Below are 18,253 nucleotides of genomic sequence, written 5' to 3' on the forward strand. Positions count from 1 at the left end.
TAAGATAATTAATGGCAGTTAAAAGTAACAAACTTTTCTGGCCCTGAAGCTTGAAATGCCCTCCACACGTGAAACTGAAGCACCTACCACATTTACGCTGACAAGGTTTTACGTTGGTGTCATTACCACACTGAGCTAACTGAACAATGTCCAAGTGCTTCAGGGAGGAATGTAAGCATGGCAATGGCTGTGGTAGGTTGCCGTCAACATCGAAAAACTGAAAAATAAATTACAAGTCTGTCAAAAGCTGGGCTTTTCTTGGAAATGCTGTGTACTTACAAAAGCTAATGTAGACTCTACCTTCCAGCAAATAGCATTATCATTTGTTCATTGTATGGCAGACAACTCTGAATGTGAGGGTTCTAACAAATGCTTCAAAGCTGTTTTCTTGCTGTTATTCAAGGACAACAAGAAAGCCCCATGTGCATGAAAATCCCACTACTTTGGTGAACAAAAGTTAAATTAAAGAAAAAACAAAAAGAATTACAAAGCCACAAAGTAAACAAAAGTATCAATGGGGAGGGGGAGGAAAGATTGTTTTCAGACAGGATTTGATATACTTGGCAGGATCATGACTGGAATGCCACATGACAAAGATGTTTTGTATCACCAATGAAAAAAAAAAGAGAGATGAAGAGAGCTTTAGCATTTCGTTCAAGCGCTCGACCAGTACGGAAGCAAGCAAGGGCAATATAATTTCCCAGTAGCCCCTGCCAATGTTACACATTAAAACTCTTCTCTCGCACCCGCACATAATGGATTCTGTGCCTTCAAGGCAAATTGCGATGCTGTACGCTCTGTATAGACAAACGGTTGGCAAAGGCTTATTTACTTTTCGCAGACACAATGCGGAAAGAAGAACACTTAATATGAACCATTAAACATATGCAAAATGCAAACTCTTGTAAAGCTGCAACATAACTGAATAAGTTTGTACACCCAGGCAAAACCAGTGCTGAGCAACAGGTGGCTTACTCTGCATTGTTCAATCAAGCGCATTCTGCTCTTAAGCATCGTAAGCTTTTTCTGAAGAGTGAAAGTAACGAGCAGCCTCCATCCAAAAGCAAAACTGGTGCACCAAGCTGCTGAGGATATCGTGCTTAACTGAAAAGTTCATCTTTTGAGTCCTCCTGATGTGCCCTTACGTCATTATCAATTAACAAAAAGCAATATGATATTTCAGGAAGGTCCATTTAGTAAGCAAGCAGGTATACATGGCACCGTCAAGTTTGTCTTAAAAGGAGTCGACCTTGACCTCAGGACCAAGAGCTGCAATATTAGTAAGGTCAAGCATGGCCTTCTCATCAAACATTTTTGCATGAGCGTGACAAACCGCCCACAAAGTTAGGCCTTTTTTTATAAATATACTCTATAAGGCATCCAGCAAGCAATTCTCACAAATTTTGGCTCACCGCTTTGTCCGCGAATGCCAGCCATCGAGTATGCAGCGCAATTGGGTTGACGTTTGGCCCCGACACAGGAAAGCAACCTGCAGGATTCCAGAGTTGTGGCAAAAATGTTTTTTAAAAATTCAAGACTAAGGTAGTGGTATCATAACGATGCACTTAACAGCATAATTAAACAAAAAATTGTGGCTAAAAGAAAATGGCAAAAAGGAAACAAATAACGAAGACGTACCAGTAATACAAAAGCATTCCTTAAACGTGCAAGCATTGTATACAGAAATCTTGTCTTGGAAGGTGACGGCCAGGACCCTGCAAGCAAAGAAAAAAACGTAGAAACAGTAATGGTAAGTGACAGAGTTCACACAGCACTAAAAAAGCGTGGAATGTAGCCTATATCAACCATCTGTCAAACTACTGCACTTGTGCCTGCTGCCATTAAGTCAATCGCATACAAAAATTCTCATCTGTACATTCCTAGAATACACTGCGTTATTTTGATCCCCCAAACTTGTGGAATGCTAACAAATTAGGGCAGGTTCAAAAAAGGGCTACCCGATTTACTTTCATTGATATGAGAGAGGTTTTTCACATTTTCGTTTATCTTATCTGAAGGGTGACACAGCATTCCTCATATTGTTGCACTGCTCTGCTGCGGTGGCTCAGTGGTTACGGCCGAGGACACGGGATTAAATCCCGGCCACAGCGGCCACTTTTTAATGGAGGCAAAAAGCAAGATGCCCATGCACTGTGCGATGTCAGTGGATGTTAAAGAACCCCAGGTGGTCGAAATTTCTGGAGCCCTCCCCATATCCTGACTCGCTCTGGTATGTTAAACCCCATAAAACATAAAACATACAGTTGAACTGAACATTTATATTTTTGGCACATGCTATTTAAATCCCCATGATTTGAAATACTCAGCAACTATTTTAGAGATCTAAATCATCACCACTGAAAGCTGCTATTAACTAAACATTTCACCCTTCAGTCATCTAGTGACTTGTGCACATATAGCCTTTTCTATGTTCTAAAGAAATTGGAAACTCCCTTCCTGGCCCTGCTTTTTGCTCCTCCTTTGAAAATACTTTTTCGATAAGTTCTGCAATTTGTAGCTGACATATCCTTTACTGCAGCAGCATTAAGGTTGCCATGAATGCGCAAACTGTCCAGCGGCAGCATGAGACCTCCGCCTACCAACTGTACAATGTGGAAAGAAGGAAGTCCTCCTCTCCACTTGTAGGGAAGAGACCGGAGTAAGAATGGTTCAGCAAAAATGAGAATGGCTAAGGCTGGCTCGGGAAAAAATGAATCAGAGAAGCGATAAAGAATAAACATATGAAATATGAATATATAATCACAACTGGAATAGATTGCGTGGCAAAGTCAATAAAGTCAGAATCGAAATAAATTGGCAACTGAAAGAGAAATGCTATCACATTTCTTCTGCATCAATCCAAATCATGACCTTCTTTTTTTCTTTTTTGCCATGCTTCGACTGTGTCTGATATGCTGTCAATAGTTAGCATTTGTTTGCTCATTCTTTATCTTGTCCTGCTATAGACTCAAGTGAAGCTTCAAATGCAAAAATAAGCAAACTACTAATCAAATACAGAGGCCGTGAATCACATCTCATTTCATGGTTCCAGAGCACCGCCAACAATAAGCCATTTTCTAAACACGTTTATTTGAATGTTAAGCCAAAGGGCGAAGATAAGCTAGCCACAATGAACGACAAACTTTTCAGGACCAAACCAACTAAACAGCAACACAATTAAAAGGTGGCCACGATATGAAAGAAGGGCTACCTTCTAACAGTAAGTTAAGACAATGTGGCTCCTTTCTTTTAAATATTTTAGATGTAAACAAAAATACCATCTGAAGTCTTGCATACTATGCGTTAGCTAGGTAACCAGGTCTCATCCCTTCCCAGTGCTAAGGCCTCAATCTTAATTTGTGTTGCAGGATTGCTTCTGGCACCAGTAAATCCATTGGCACCTCAGCTTTGTGCAACCAGTCCACTTATGATGTCACCAGCCCTTTTAATTATATCATGAGCAAGGTTGCCTAGCATGAAAGTTATGACTATTCCATGCATCAGTACACAGTGACAATGACCACAACACCATGACTGCAGGCTATATTTTCTCACCATCCCTCCTCCCTATCATCTTTGATAACTTGCACACTGCTACCTGAGGAAAGCCAATTTCCTTCAATACCTTTACAAATATCATAGACTTAATTGCAATTCAATCTATTCCCCTAAGCTGACATTACCTTGCTGGCTACACTGGTACTACTGTCACTCATGGTCACAATACACAGCTTATGTGTTGGAAGGCAATCCCTGGAATGGCTTAGTCTTAAACAACTACGAGCTTGGCCTCACCTTTTGTTGGATCGAATCTCATTGATGGGTTCCTTGAACCTGACGTTATGAACCTGGTCCATGGTCTTCAGGGAGACGATGCTGACAGAACAAAACTGCTGCCCAGGACTGAGGCAATGCGGAAGCAAAGGAAAAGAAAAGAAACAAACAAACATTTCACTAAAATGTGTAAACACCAAAACTGCAGCTTCACTTCAATATCTCTGAATCATAAGCAAAAAATCAATAGCCAGCTAGGAATATAACATCTGTCGGGTATCAATCAACTGCCAGAAAAAACTACAAAAAAAGATAAACAGTTACCTTGAGCTGTCGCAAAGAGCCACGACTGGCCTCTTCGATGCAAACGGGTCATTGCCACAACTGCCTGCGTGGTCAAGAAAAGCAGTATGCAGTCATGCGGCCAGAACTGCAGAGACTGGCGCACAAGAATGCAGTTTGTGATGCTACACAATGCAGGGAAAATAATGCATTATTAGCATGATAATTTGCCAGGAAATCCACAGCTAAATTTGAGAACTGATGGGACTTGAAACATAAATCGACACTTTCCTACTAAAATGCCATAACAGGATTAGTTAGAGCCAGAATTTGTGTAATGATGGCCAAGTTATGATGCATGGGCATTTCTGTACCTTGCTACTGTCCTAATACCACTCGAGTCGTAGCTTGGACGTCACCTGTGGCATAGAGTAATATAACCAACAATAGGGGACACTTGGGCCCTTGCATGGCTGAGACTGGCATTCTATGTCTCCACCAGATGGCATTTCAAATGCTTGGCTAGGTGTGACACTTCTCAACACCCTGTTAAAAAAGGGATGCTAATAATGATCTATTTATCTATTCTGAGATTTTGCTTATCTAATAATTATCACCCAATATCCTTGACCTTGACCAGTTGCAAAATGTTTAGGCGTGTGATTTGCCGAGCCTTGACAGAATTTACGGAATTGAACCACTTCTTTCCTGGTGAGTGATATGGATTTAGGTTTGGTTTATCTAGAACCGCACAAATAGTGACCTCTTGCCATAATTTTTTATCGCAGTTAACAACAAACAAATGGATGCCATTTTTCCAGACTTTGACAAGTTTTGCACACTAAACTCAAAGAAAAACTTCATACTGGTGCAATTAATCTTAATATTATTGACCTTAATAAAGCCTACTTACAAGGTTGATTTCGATATGCTCATGTTAGCAATGAGTACTCCGACGCAATTCCAGTTTCATCTGGTGTCCCGTAAGGACCCGTTTTGGGACCTATATTATTTTTATCTATGTAAATGTAAAAAAATATACAGTTAATGTGGCTGATTCCAAAGTTAGAGTTAAACTATACTGGACAGTTAATTCTGCAGTTGACCAGATTAAGCTCAACTGTAATCTGTCTGCAGAAGATATTGGGGTGTGTTTGGTCCTTAATATCTTAAAAAGAAAACCATTTTGATACATCCATATTGCATAGCTGGCGTAAAACTCCAAAAATCCGGGTCTGTAAGATACCTGGCATCCAGATAAGTAATAACCTAAACCGGAATGAACACATTGATATTGTAGACTGGTGGGCAAGTTGGTATGACATTCTAGGATATTGTAATGCACCTGTACAAACATGAAAGAGGAAGGGATGAGGCACAGCGCTGACTAACAATTGATGATTTTTTACTCAGAGCATCCCAGTTTGAGTACTTACGGGTGCCACTGATAAACCAGAATGATAAAAACGAAAAAAAAACAACAAGAAAAACGAAACAAACAGTCTGGCCATTCACAAGAAATGACTTGAATCCTTGCTCACCCCTGCTTGGAGTCAAATGAATCTGCAGTACCACTGAATAAATAAATAAAATAAATCAATAAAAATCGCAGCTATCTGCAAGGCTGCTGTAGAGTGGTGGTGTCCTTCGCTGCCTCTGCTAAGTGTGCCGAGAGAAAAAGGCTGCCACAGGGGACATCTGAGTGTGTCACCTCTTGTCGGCTCTGTTACTCTGTGCCTGCAGCCTGAACCTTCTCGGTGAAAAACTGCCTCAGACCTTGTGCTACGTATTTCAACAAGCTGAAGAGAAAATCCAGAGAAACACTGTCTGCCAAGCCTCTCTAGCAAAACAAATAAAGATTCTTCAAAAGTATCAAAACTGCAGTTGTTACTTAACCCTTGTGCATTGCACTTCCAGCACAGCTGGTTAAGGAATGGGCAAATGAGGGTATAGGAATGAGGTTTCTGCACATAGGTCCACTCACTGTCTGGTGCTGGCAGAATGTTCAGCGCTCTCACAGGCCCCTGTCTCCAAGACAAAACTTCTTGCGCTTCTCCATTAGCCTGGAAATGGCAAAAATAAATCACAATTTCATGCGTTTTACAGAAATCATGCCGTTCTCAGTGCACACTATAACTGCTTTCATCATCAACTTTACTGAAGAAATAGGTGTAACCGAAGTTAAACAAGCCATACAGTGGACTAGAAAACTCAAACAAATTTTCTACAACACTTCAGTAAAGAAAGAAAAGTGATCTTAAATGCAGGTATTTCTCCAAGCCTTTACATGTCAAAGAAAGAAAAAGCAATTATAGTAAAGTCAAACACACTTACAGTAATACCATCTAGAACAATATTTTGGACATAGCAATGATCTACCGTAGAACCCCAAGCTTCGCTAAGTTTTCCATGGTAAAATAAACAGCTTATAACAATGCTGTCATTGAGCATTATTGATTTAACAATTAAATATGATCACTGGTGGTCAGCCTTAACAGAGACAAAAACATGAGAATGTTGCAACCATGCCAGCCAAACCACACTCACAATGTGAAAGCACGTGTATCAGGAGCTGGTGAAATTGACAAATGGATCGATTTGGTGCCGTGAAGGTGAAAACCCCACGCGACCACGCATAGACATTGTGTGCATCGGGGATGCTTACATGCCGTAGCACTGCGGGGGAGGAGAAAAGACTGAGACATGACGAAGTGTTCTTCTGTGCAGCAATCCATTATTAACACTTCTGAGGGTGTGCCTCACGCAGAAAACGCAAAAGGGCATCGGCACTGATGCATTGCTGCATAGGCCACGTGCGCCATATGTAACTCCATCAGGCAATGAGGTGCAAGCACCGAGCACGGTCTTCTTTTTCCTTTTCACCAACACTGTTCTGTCGGTCCTGCCAGCTGATTGGATTTCCAGTCAATAACTGCTTCCGGAAAGTGGGCTTTATTCAGAATGCCATTAACGCGAAGCTCCCACTGATGTAATGATGACAGCGGCATGCTGACACTTGAAGAATTCTTGCAGTTGACAAATGCAGTCATGAAAAATGAAGATTTCACCGACAAGGCAATCCACTTAGCCATCACTTGTACTGGCAGGGACAAAGAACAGGAACTTATGCAAATGACGTCTTAAAAACGATGGAGTCCCTGCTAAAGGCCCTCATTTGGGTATGTGCACAGACACCTTGCAAGGAGATGTGACGTAAAGCTTTGTTCAATTCAGCGCTTGTTCTGGACCCCAATTCCAAAAAGTTCTGCCGGTGCCAGCACGGGGCAGTTCCAGTTCTGTGGTGCGGGCGCAGCATGTCATTAGCACCAAACACCACTGGTGCGACAATGTTCAAAGGAGCCTTGTCATCTGCTCAGCATTAGCCGTTGGCCTCGTGCTGTCAGTTCTTGTGGTGCATCTGTTTTCATGCTTTATAAGATCATGGACGACAACATTGCTGAAGTCACTATTACGGAGTTTCTGGAGTCCTCCGACAGTGAGTGTGAGAAAGTTAATGCCATGCTTTTCTTTGCAGCTTCAGACAGACCACAATTTACCAAGTACTGCAAAAGCATTGCAGCGAGACATTTCAGTTTTTAATTCAGGAGGCTATTCAGGTTATCTTTTTGACAATAGAGGAACCATTTTCATGGCAAATGATGCTCGACCCGCTGACGACGGGGAAAACTTTGTTAAGTTGAACATCGATGTTCACAGGCATTCGATCAGCAGTGCGCATCATCTGCTAACCCTGCCAGCACGTGCACAACTTTTCTGCACCTCCTCCTCGGAGGGTGCCGTGGTTCTGTGTACCACAGCGGCACCACGGCTACACCTAAATGAATCGCAGACAGTGCTGCAGGGGGCACTACGAATCGAGTGCTTCGGCATAGCGCACCATGAACCGATGCCGGCGGTGCATATAAGTATGGCTGAATCGAACAGAGCTTAAATATGCAATGACCCAGTCAAGGCTGACTGATACAAATGTTTTACTGCAAAGAAATCAACGTCATAAGCTATTTTAAATTAAGTGAAATTTGTTACTTCTTCTGGCTTTGACATAGCCCGGTTATAATAATTACTGGTTATAATCATGATATTTCCTTGGCACTTCAGTATTGTAATAAGTAGGTTTGACTGTATATTTAGGCTAGCAGTGGTATAAAGAAAAAGTAGAAGCTGGTGTCATAAAATGCCACACAAACGAAAATAACGGCAGAACTTGCAGCATAACGTATATGCCTCAATCGTCCATCACTTCTCTTAGAACTTGAGCCTCAATTTGTTTTAGTACAGTACTAATGTGGGTTGGCATGAATAACGGACACATTACCACTTGAGAAACAATTTTGAAATGTTTATCCTTTCCAACCACATGTAGTAAAATAAAAAGTCACTACCTATTAGCTGTAGATGGGCAAGAATTTTACTTCTAGCAGCACCTCACTCTTTCATTACTACACTTGCATCACAGACTGTTTATTACGTACCGACACACACCACACTTGGACTCCATTTACATAACCAACGACAAGTAGAAGCGGGGGGGCAGTTCCATTGTAATCTCTGGTTCCATCTGTCAAAAAAAGAAAGAGAGAAACCTGTGAATCACAACACTGATTTCTAATCCCAAACTCTGTGATAATACAATTGTTCAATAAAGAAAGGCCACCATTCATTTAAACTTTCACTCAGAATGTCAAAATCAAGATGTTAAATATCTGCATCCATTTTTTACATTCGTGATTTTTTTCTTTGTTCTGAAAACACCAATAAAGAAAAATGAATACTATTTGAAAAAGTTTCCTTGGTTAGTAAACAATCCTTAGGTTCAATAATTAACTTCAATTTTAGGTTTGCTGTCATGCACTTTACCTTTTGTCTGCCTCTGTACTTGTCACACTTAGTACAAATATTTTACCAGCAATAGTACTTTTTGTGCAAATCTGCGTGACATACAAATCTGTACTCCCAGATTTAACGGAACAACATGCTCTAAAAAGCAGATTATAAGCTTTTACTATACCAATGAAGTTTTTCACTTGCAAAAAGATGCTAAAGGAAGCCTATGAGGGGCACGTATACACAATGAGCAGACGAGCTGCTTTTGATGTTCTTGGTTGACAGCCTTCCTTGATTGAATGTGTCCACAAAGTGTGGTTTGTGTCTTGCCATGGCATTATATTAACACGTTACACCACTACTACAACAAGCTGTGCTTACCATTCACCTCTGTGTACGCAAACCGCACCCACTGAATGGTTTCTTTTTCTTCTGCTTTTGAAGACTGCGTATAGGCCTGGAACAAGGGAACAAGTTTCAACACTTAGACTAGAACATTAACTCAGTAAATACTGGGTTGCTTGAACCAGTGCCTCCTTACTTTTTGCAATGCCTGCCAAGTATGGCCAATCCAATCGTCCACAACCCTCTCCTGTCCTCCTTTCCACTCTCACCCATTGGCTAGCTTTTGCATCTGCTCTACCTTTGTGGGGGAGAGATACCAGTTGGGTGGCGCCATACGGCGAAAAGCAGGAAAAGCATTTTTCCATAGAGTTCCCGTTTTTTTTCGTGGAGTGTCGTTCTGCATCCCTCATGGTCATCAGGCTGCCTGTCAGGTACAGATGCGTCGTGGAGCGTGCCCTTCATGACACCCCCTATCATGAAGCTGCTGCAAGCGCTGGTTTTAAAGACGGGCATAGAGAGTGGGGTGCAGCGGCATTGGCATCCCTATAAAAGGCTGTGGTGGCTTGTTGGAATCATGTATGTCTTTCTGCTACAAGCCCGAACATTTTGTCAGTGGCAGCGAAGACTCGAGCACAAATATGAAATCGGGGGGGTAAAGGAAGTCGGTAATAAGTTTAGCTATAATGGTTTTCGATTCGGTCAAATTTAGTAAGGAAAATAGAGGAGTGAAATATACAAGGCATGGTAAATCTCCCTGAGAAGGTATTTTTCGAAATTGCCACGCATCAATAGCTTTGAAGTCACAGCTCTACTTTTGCTAGGATAAGCTGTCATCATCATCATAATCATCAGCCTGACTATACCTTCTGTAGGGCGTCATGTGCAAGCTGTCATCATTACGGCGACAAATATTTTTTTCTGTTCGCCATAGCCTACAGCTACGACTGTTTCAAAAAGCAGAAAGTGAACTTCATTCTGGGATGAATGGCACTGCAGCCGATGCCAAAGCACTTACTGGCTGCCAATTAAGTTATTGGCTTAGCATTTCTTTTGTAACTGCTGCATTGGGAGGATTCATTCGTGGTCGGGTCGGGCTGGTTGGTTCAAAATAGTTGAAAAGAACAGCATGAGCTAAACACAGACAAATGAGAGGCAAAGACACAGACAAATGTAGAACCAGCCACACGCGAAGGAAGAACTGTGCAAGCTAGACACTTTTGTGGGCGAAACGTAACAACTTACAACGCTTTACTCGTCTTGCAAAGAACAGCAATAAGCGATGAAAACACCTCAAACAATCCCTCAAGTATGCCAGCAGTGACGGTCAAGTAATAAGCAGAGCGAGCACTGAAGCTATCTATGCAAATGGCAAGAGAGCTGCCGTTCCAACCGATTGGTGTTTGAAAAACCGCCGTGCCCAATAACGAGGTCCACCAGAAGGGGTACGAAACAAGAATAAGGCAAACGCATGGTGTAGGAGTGGGAGCGAGTGATAACCGGAATGCCATCAGTGCAGCGCACCCGGACACAAGCAGCAGTACCCTAGGGTAGCGCCACATTGTGGCAACTAACTGAAGCGAGGTGTACCGACGGCTCCTATTGCGAAGCGGGCGATTCAGCTGGCATTGTAAAAATAGAGGTGGCGCTGCTTGAAGAAATGTTGGCAGCCTGAGAAGCGATATGCATCTGCAGTGAATGGACAATATTACCATTCAGCTAGAGTCTGCGAACCAGATATAGTTCTAATGATGCTGGCAAACAATCAAACAAGAGTTTAAGCCTGTAACTTAAGCCACCTTAGCAATTCTAAGCAGATTTGTACCTAGGCAAAATTGAAATGCAATGGTATAGGTTAATTACTGCACTATTTTGTAGTTTTATCTTCATCCCAATTTAGTATGGTCCAAAACACTTTAGTAGTAGACAAAAATCTTTTCTACTGTTACATATTTTAGGGAATGGGCCAAGCATGTCTGCTTGAATATTTAACAGTGCCATGCCAATCCACTGACTATGGAACTTTAAGATACCCACCTATTAGAAGGTAACAGAAGTATTCAAAACACACTGCAATAAATGCAGTGAAATAACAACAGCTAAGAAATAGCTTCTATATTCCTATTCTTGCAGTATATGCAATAATGAGATAACTACAGTGTGTGCTGATCCCTGTCTGTGATACGTCTGTAGGTGACAGGTCCATCACATAGGATACCAATTGTGTTTGCTGCAATATTTACCTTTACAAAAAGAAAAAGCTATACCACTTATCCTTTGTTGCCTGCCAACAATGCACAAGAAATGTGTAGCCGACAGTGTACACAAATGATAAATGGAGCTCATGTCTATCGATAAGTGCCCCTGTATTTATCAAGAGGTAAGAACACACCAATAAATGCAGGTAAGATCACCAGGCGAAAATGCAATGCCGTTCTGATTAAGCAAAAGCTTGTTATTCTTTGGCAAGTGCTCCATGCTATTGGGCAACTACTCAAAAACACAAGCCCCCTACTGACTTCTGGGATTTGTACTTGGGAACACACATTTGTCTGCATATGCACTTACGGGGCTTGAATACCTGATTTTAAAAATATTTTATGCAGCTATTTTCACCAGCATGCTTCATTATTACGTAAAATGTTTACTTAAATTTCTTTATAGCCATAAATTAACATGTGAGCAAGGCTAAAAATATACAGAAAGCATTTAAAGTTGACTGTTGTTTGTTGTATTCAAGTGGAGGTGCTTCTGAGGCAAGGTGTTCACGAAGCCAATAAAAAAAAAAAAAAAAAAAAAAAAAAAGAAAAGAAAGCAGCAACCTCCCGCACATCAGACGTACTGCATGCAAGACACGGAGCGAACTTCTGTAGCTTTTGCTTTGTGCTCTCCGGGCATGTCGCAAGCTGCATTTTTTTTTTTTTTTTTTCTCTCCCTCATTATCCCCTGCCGCGCTCAAAGTGAGACATTTATCTGTAGTCACTTACTTGAGGAATGACTTCATTGATCAGATCAACAACACTGCCCATATAGGACTTGTCACTGCAAAGCAAACGGACAAGCATTATTTGAAACTAGTTGACTCGGTGGGACCAAGTCGTGTTACTAGGGGTGACTAAGCGGCTCCTATGTGCGCGATGAAGCAATTGCTCATTTGGAATTTTATTGGCCGATAAATGGGAATTTTCTCTCAAATTGTTGCATTTCTTCCCTGCTCGCGGCAAGTACGAATAGCGATGAAAGTGCCTTTGTTGTTAGGGCGCAGACGATGCATGCAAACGAAGGTCAAGTTCTCGTTTGAATGGCACCCCGGAAACAACGGTAAACGATCGCAGTTTCAACACGCGCGCACGCAGAAAAGTTTGCTTGCGGCTCTTTGCGCACGCTTGAACACAGCGTTACCGCCGAGAAAGCAAAGCAGCCTCTAATTTATCTGACCAGTGATTCATACTTTATTAGGGTTAGGCATTACCGGATGTTGCATAAACGGTGAGCAGACAAAGTGAGCCCGAGAGAGCAGCGTGCAGAAAGCAAGGCTCTAGGCTTTACTTCAAGCCTCGCTTCGGCGCCACCAAAACAAGGGGCAAGCTCCGAAACGGGTGATCTTATCGGACTGCGGTGAACGGGAGCGCGCGATCGGCCAATTTCAGTGTCAAGACTGGGTACTGCGTATTTTGGTGTATTGTTCTCTGAGCACCTACTTGATCACGGCCTGTGGTCGCACCACAAGGCCAGATGGCTTGACACCTCGCCTGTGAGACTCCGCTGCCATGTCGCTGGCAAATGAGATCCAATTTTGGCATACGACTGGCTAGTGGTTCACACAAATTCAGAAGAAATATCAAATGACCGTCCGGACAGATGTCTCCATCTTGTTTACAAACATCAGCTGAAGCCTGACGTCATGTGCGGAATCCCAGAACTTAACAGGCCTGGTGAAGAGCGTTTAGCAACAACTACAACTACTTTTATAAATAATAAATATCTTTTTATATTTAATGTTTTTTTTATTTAGATTATTTTATTATACCAAATTATTAATAACTGCTGGAATTTTTTTTATTATTTTGTATATTGCAGGTTATGTCATGTAGCGCCATCTTCTACTATCAGGATTATCGGATGAGGAACGCTTGCGTGCGCATCTTGCGATCGTGCTGAAAGTGTTTGTCGTAGCGTTTTTTGCTTTCTTCGCTCGCTTGCGAAAGCGAAAACTGCTAGTGTTTACTACATGCACAAGCTGCGGAGATAGCCGTCATGTCTGCGTTGGGTGGAGTGATGCCCGCTCCCGGCTGCCAGCAGCTTTCCTCTTGCCTGCTCGTCGTCTCGGCCGAACCGCAGAACATGGAGTAGCCACGTAGTGTTCTACAGTTATGGGTGCCGTGCGTGGTGGGGGGGCCGTGTAGGACGATGAAAGTTGTGCAGTGATCACTCGCCTGCATAAAGCCCCCCTTGTCCACTGCCTGTAAAACCAAGTGCTGCATTGTAGCGTCGCCTCCGGACAACTGTCCCAAGCACAGGAAACGGCCATGGATAGTGCTAGCCTGCTGCAGTTTGCTCCCGACTGCACCCCAAGGTGCAAGTCGTCAGCGCATGCCGACCTTGTCCTTGCATCCATAACGAAAGGCACGGTTCCCGAGATCCAGACGTACTGTCGCTACCTCTGCCACAACTTCTGGTCTGTCACCGACCCGATCGGTCGCACGGCGCTGCACGTAGCCGCGGCACTGGGGAAGGTCAAGCTTGTCAGATGGTTGCTCGAGCAATGTCACGCAGATGTGGACGCTCGCGACCGTGAATCCGGTTGGACGGCGTTGCACCGGGCGGTGTTTTATGGCCAGCTGCACTGCGCCAAGGTACTTCTTCAATACGGCGCGAACATCGGGACATTCGACTTCGAAGGCCTGACGCCCGTAGACCTGGCAATTCGAGACAGACTCCCCTACATCGAATATGCTCCGTCAGATCCGTGCGAAGTGTACGTGTGGGGTTCCAATAAGAACTTTACACTGGGTCTGGCGAGCGAGCAGTCCCCGAAAGATCCCGAGGTCCTTGAATCGTTTCGCCGGGATGACATATCCGTCCAGAAAGTCGAAATGCAGAAGTTCCACTCTGTTTTTTTGACGAACGCCGGCGACGTTTACGTTTGTGGACATGGACTCGGGGGTCGTCTCGGACTAAACTCCGAAAAAACAACGTTGAGCGTGACGCAGCTCCAGCTCGCTAAGGTAGCCAAAGGGAGATGTGTAGACATAGCCTCTGGACAAGACCACACAATTATTCTTATGGAAGACGGACAAGTCCTAACGTGTGGCTTGAACACATATCACCAGCTGGGCCTCATCCCGCCACCTCCTCAGGTTCTGTCTCCTAGGCCCATCTCAATGAAGTTTCTCAAGGAAAAAAAGGCAGTCGGAGTCTGTGCTGCCAGGTATCACAGTGTCATCTACACAGAAGATGGCATCTACACATTTGGCCTCAATGCTGGACAGTTGGGACACCCGAAAGGAGACAGGCTGCAGATCACACCGAGGCAAATCTCTACACTGAGCCATCCTGACATAAGATTCAGCCATGTAGTGTCTTCGGATGGTGCCGTTGTCTGTGCGACAACAAAGGGTGACATATATGTATGTCAGGAGTACAAGTGCCGCAAAATAGCCTCCAAGCAACTTGAGATCAAACAGCTCTGTGTTATTGGAGGCCTGATTGATGAGTCTGTAGATGGTGTCAGCGGTGCTGAAGCAGAGAAGCATTCACTTAAAGTGGTGATGCTGACAAAGTCTGGGAAGGTCTACCTGTGGCAGTCATCAAGCCTTGCTCTGACACGCTGTCTCTTCAATACTCATCTGCAGCCTATAATAGTGGATGTCTGCCTGAGCTCAAAGAACATGGCCTTTGTGTCAAAGAGTGGTGAAGGCTACCTGGGAACGTTGGTGGCAAAAAAAGAACCTAAAAAGGTACCCGAAAGCAGTCCTCAGTCCAAAAAGACAGCCTTACCACCATCTACGAACACTTGCAGTTTGGTGAAGCTCTTAGAATGGAAAGAGTGTGAGCATGTGAACTTGAAGAGGCTTCATTCTGTTAACAGGGCCACAAGGATAACCTGCAGCTGTGGCGGAGAAAGCTTTGCTGTGCTGCAGAGTAACCCCAAAGTGGGGCTTTTGTACGAGCCAAACGTAAAGTACTCAGAATTCCAGAGCCACATGATGCAGCTACTAGAGTCTGCTGACTGTGGGGATGCCGTGCATGACATTGTCGTAAAAGTGAAGGGCAACTCGTACCCTCTGCACCGTTACATTCTCGCCTCCCGCAGTGACTATTTTCAGAAGGTGGCAAATGAAGTAGAGCCCTCTGGTGTGCATGTCATTGAAAACATTGCAGTGAAGGCATTTGAAGAGGTTCTTTGCTTCATCTATACCAACAGCTGCAACATTCTGGAAAGTGACAGCATGCGTGTTGTTGTTGGGCTGTCGAACAAATACAGTCTCGGGAAAAGAATCACGACCACATTTTTGAAAGAGGTGCAAGATGCCTGCAAAAAGCTTGGAGTTCAGTCTCTGAAAGACTGTCTCAACAAAGCGAGCATAAAAAATAACAGTTTGACACTAGGAACTGTGCCACCAATCACCAAGTATCGCTTTTTCAGGAACAAGTTTGAAATGCTATGTGATGTCACTCTGGTATCCAGCGACAATGTGAGCTTTCCTTGCCATCGTTGCATTCTTGTGGCCAGGCTGGAGTATTTTAACAGCATGCTTTCATTTGGCTGGGCTGAGTTTTCGAGGAGCCAGCTGTCTCTTCCCATAACGTCAAAGGTGCTTGAAGTTGTTCTGGAGTTTCTGTACACAGACGATGCGCCCAGGCTGAAGCACTCCAGGGACATTGAATTTCTCTGTCAAGTGCTTGTCTGTGCTGACCAGCTTTTGGCAACTCGGCTGAAACAGATGTGCGAGGCCACACTTGGTGACCTAATGACCTTGAAAAATGTTTCTGACCTCTTGGAGGTTGCCTGCATGTACAATGCAGACCAGCTGAAAACATTGTGCATGCAGTTTATGTGCATCAACCTTCCCGCTGTGCTAGAATGTTCCTTGGATTCTCTGAGTGATGATGCAGCGGAGGACCTTGCCTCTTGCTACAAGGAAATGATACCGGCCATGTCAAGGAGGGTCATAACGCCATACATGAGCAATCCTAGCAAGGCAGACATTGAGAGGATCCAAGAAGATTACGGGCCCTTGTTTGATCATGCTGAGTTTACAGTCTCTAACAACCCTGAAACGAGAAGCAAGGCTAGACGAAAAAGTACTCCGAGGAAGACATCCGAATCTTCTACACCAACGGGCCTTCCTGTTTTGCCCACAAAGTCTACAGAGCAGACCCTGGGGCCTCTCCCGGGTGCAGGTGATTGTACAAAAGAACCTGCAAACACAGCAGCGAAGCCTTCTGTGGTGCCGAAATCATTGCAGCGAATGTCAAGTGAGGGGAGTGCTGCTATTAAGATGCCAGAAAGAAAGACAAGAACACATTCTGAAGGCGCTGCCTCTCCACCACCAGTGTCCTCATTCACATTCCCAAGCCTCAACGAAGTTATGGCCGAGAAAGATGGACCCAAGTCACCCAAAGATGGCAAGCACACTGAAGCTGTGCGGCCAATGGTGAAGCTGTCCCAGAAACAACGCAAGCAAATGAAAAGCACGACTCCTGTGAATGTACTTGCACCTAAGACACCACCGCAGTCCAGCTGTCCGTGGTTTCAGAGCACATCGCAGGGAGTTCAGGCTTCGTCACCTCCAAACACAGGCATAAATGAAGGAGTGTTCCATAACAGTTTTCCATCTGTGTCTTCGCCACCCACTGAGGTGCCAAGGATGATCGACATACTCAGGTTTGAAGAGCAAAAAGTGCAAAACATGGAGAAAGTGAAGCCAAAAGCACTTCACGTCATAAACATTGAAGACAAAGCAATCGAAGAGTTGCTGAAGCTTTACAATGCTGAAGACAACCCTGAGGAAAGGATAATAGCTAGCAGGGTCCTACCAGAAGCGTATGCTGCTCCTGTCTGGAAGAAGCAGCACTAACTTTTGCCAGTGCAAAGCTTGCTAATAGAGAGACATTTGTTGTTCAAAAAATGAACTGTGGATGTGCTGTTCTGCCGCCTTCTGAGGGTCTTAAATTTTCTTTAATGAACTTCTGTGATGAACTAAGTAATTGCCTTTTTCGTTGTTTTGCTGGTGAAACTTTATGAAAGATGAGCCCTTTTATGTGCAAATTGTGCCTAGACTGAAAAATATATATATGAATGGTAACATGAAGTTGAGTTTATGTTGCCACTTATTTTTTTCCCTTGAAGCAACATCAGAACTAACGGTTGTCAACCGTGTGGAAAGAAGAGTAAAGGAGAGTTGTGTGGTTTATCTTGTTTCCTTGCACAGGTCCAAGTATGAGGTTCTAGCCCACACTGCACCAATGCCACCTGGTGCAGCATGACGGTGGTTGAATGTGTCATGTTTGCTCAGAGCTATGGTATATGCAGTTTGAATTGTCTCAGATGCACTTCTCCTTCACTTCACTACATCATAGAGGTTGCTGTGCATTTTCACCTCTTGCTCCAGCAGAATGACTTCTTGGGCCACTCTCACACATCACCTCGGAACTGCGTCTTGACTGTCCTGCGTCGCCTGGTGTCGAGCAGCGCTGCGCGGTCGATCAGTTCAATGACGTTGCTGCAGGGCTGTGCAGCGAGTGGATTAGCCCATGTGTCGTCGTCGATTCCACTGAGAATCGGCGAAATTCTTTCTTCGTTCGCCATCGGGTACGGAGATTTGTCAAGCAGAGCATTTTGTCTTGAAGGAAGGCCCTTAAAAACCTCGCACTGTTGAATAGAAGCCAAACTTGTGTCATTTCTGTAAGTCTTTTATGTGTTGTGGGCATTTGGCTTTGTGGTTCTGTTTCTGTACACAAGCCTAAACATCCGATCAAGATTTCATCTGTCCAGGCATCAATG

General features: G+C 43.8%; 2 protein-coding genes across 2 annotated transcripts in view; one reads left to right on the top strand and one right to left on the bottom strand.

Moving 5' to 3' along the window:
* Positions 1 to 13,152, bottom strand: part of LOC146197162 (BCAS3 microtubule associated cell migration factor-like) — a 53,067-nt gene extending 39,915 nt beyond the window's left edge. The window contains exons 1-9 of the mRNA XM_084598937.1: positions 12,945 to 13,152; positions 12,231 to 12,285; positions 9,283 to 9,358; positions 8,550 to 8,635; positions 6,041 to 6,119; positions 4,099 to 4,162; positions 3,796 to 3,903; positions 1,639 to 1,715; positions 1,413 to 1,489 (exon numbers count right to left, since the gene is read on the bottom strand). Of these exons, the coding sequence (XP_084455063.1) occupies positions 1,413 to 1,489; positions 1,639 to 1,715; positions 3,796 to 3,903; positions 4,099 to 4,162; positions 6,041 to 6,119; positions 8,550 to 8,635; positions 9,283 to 9,358; positions 12,231 to 12,285; positions 12,945 to 13,015 (693 nt within the window). The 5' untranslated portion in view covers positions 13,016 to 13,152. The remainder of the gene's footprint in view (positions 1 to 1,412; positions 1,490 to 1,638; positions 1,716 to 3,795; positions 3,904 to 4,098; positions 4,163 to 6,040; positions 6,120 to 8,549; positions 8,636 to 9,282; positions 9,359 to 12,230; positions 12,286 to 12,944) is intronic.
* A 191-nt stretch (positions 13,153 to 13,343) lies between these two features.
* LOC146197163 (inhibitor of Bruton tyrosine kinase) lies at positions 13,344 to 17,561 on the top strand. Its single transcript, XM_084598938.1, has one exon. The coding sequence runs from the start codon at positions 13,773 to 13,775 to the stop codon at positions 17,325 to 17,327; it is 3,555 nt and encodes a 1,184-aa protein (XP_084455064.1). The 5' UTR covers positions 13,344 to 13,772; the 3' UTR covers positions 17,328 to 17,561.
* The last annotated feature ends 692 nt before the right edge of the window (positions 17,562 to 18,253 follow it).

Source organism: Amblyomma maculatum, chromosome 3 (genome assembly GCF_055883805.1).
Source record: "Amblyomma maculatum isolate TAMU_Amacu chromosome 3, ASM5588380v1, whole genome shotgun sequence".
Lineage (NCBI taxonomy): Eukaryota > Metazoa > Arthropoda > Arachnida > Ixodida > Ixodidae > Amblyomma > Amblyomma maculatum.

What these genes read in the sequence shown, in the direction of transcription:
- LOC146197163 (XM_084598938.1), top strand. Translation starts at nt 13,773, where the DNA reads ATGGATAGTGCTAGCCTGCTGCAGTTTGCTCCCGACTGCACCCCAAGG.